Source organism: Austrofundulus limnaeus, unplaced genomic scaffold (genome assembly GCF_001266775.1).
Source record: "Austrofundulus limnaeus strain Quisiro unplaced genomic scaffold, Austrofundulus_limnaeus-1.0 Scaffold5226, whole genome shotgun sequence".
NCBI classification, from domain to species: domain Eukaryota; kingdom Metazoa; phylum Chordata; class Actinopteri; order Cyprinodontiformes; family Rivulidae; genus Austrofundulus; species Austrofundulus limnaeus.
In genome coordinates, this window is record NW_013957628.1 from 1 (window position 1) to 806 (window position 806).

The 806-nt window shown below is 48.5% G+C and overlaps 1 protein-coding gene across 1 annotated transcript in view; it reads left to right on the top strand.

Annotated features, from left to right (window-relative positions):
• Positions 1-6: 6 nt before the first annotated feature.
• LOC106512260 (rho GTPase-activating protein 4) overlaps positions 7-806 on the top strand; it is a gene marked incomplete at its 3' end in the record, with an annotated part of 2,322 nt that continues 1,522 nt past the window's right edge. The window contains 1 exon segment of the mRNA XM_014000923.1: positions 7-272. Within this exon segment, the coding sequence (XP_013856377.1) occupies positions 70-272 (203 nt within the window).

Sequence of the window (806 nt, forward strand, 5' to 3'; positions counted from 1 at the left end):
TGTGTGTGTGTGTGTGTGTGTGTGTGTGTGTGTGTTTTCCCCAGCGTGTCCCAGTACAGCGACGAGAACATGATGCAGCCCTACAACCTGGCTGTTTGTTTCGGCCCGAGCCTCCTGAGGGGGGTGGACTCGGACGACGCCGTGGCCAGGCAACCGCAGGTCAACGACCTCGTCAAAACCATGATCCTGCAGCACGACGCCATCTTCCCGAGCTCCTCGGAACTGCCGGGCCCGGTCTATGAGAAGCACATGACTCTGGAGCAGGAGTACTGGTGAGAGAAGGAAACCGGAGCTTTTTTACGAGATATCGGCAATGACGTCGGTTTCGGCCTGATATGTAAAACGGGGCCAAAATCAATGTCCAATATTGATTTTCCATACGTTAGCTTTGTGTTTCTGTTTTGGTAGGTGAAATGTTTGGTCGAGTGTAGGCCCAAATCTTGTGCCAGCAGGAAATTCAATTCCTGCTGACACAAGATTTATCCCATATCCACAGTATTCCTGATTTCGCACCACTACCCATAACAAAGCGGAAGCAGATTCCATATTTCTGCTTGGCTGTTGTTTACAATTACGAGGATACACCATTGCTGTTTATCAAAGCATTTTCATTGAAATTTGGCGTAGATGGCCACATATCGGAGGTGTAGATACTGTAAGAATGTTTTAAAAAGCGGCGAGGCCAATTATTTATCAGTGACTCACCCATCGCCGCTCACAGACTGATGAAGCTATGTCCTGATGTTAGCTAATAGCTACTACTGACATCAACTGCCTCGTCTTTCCCCGAAGACACACACACATGC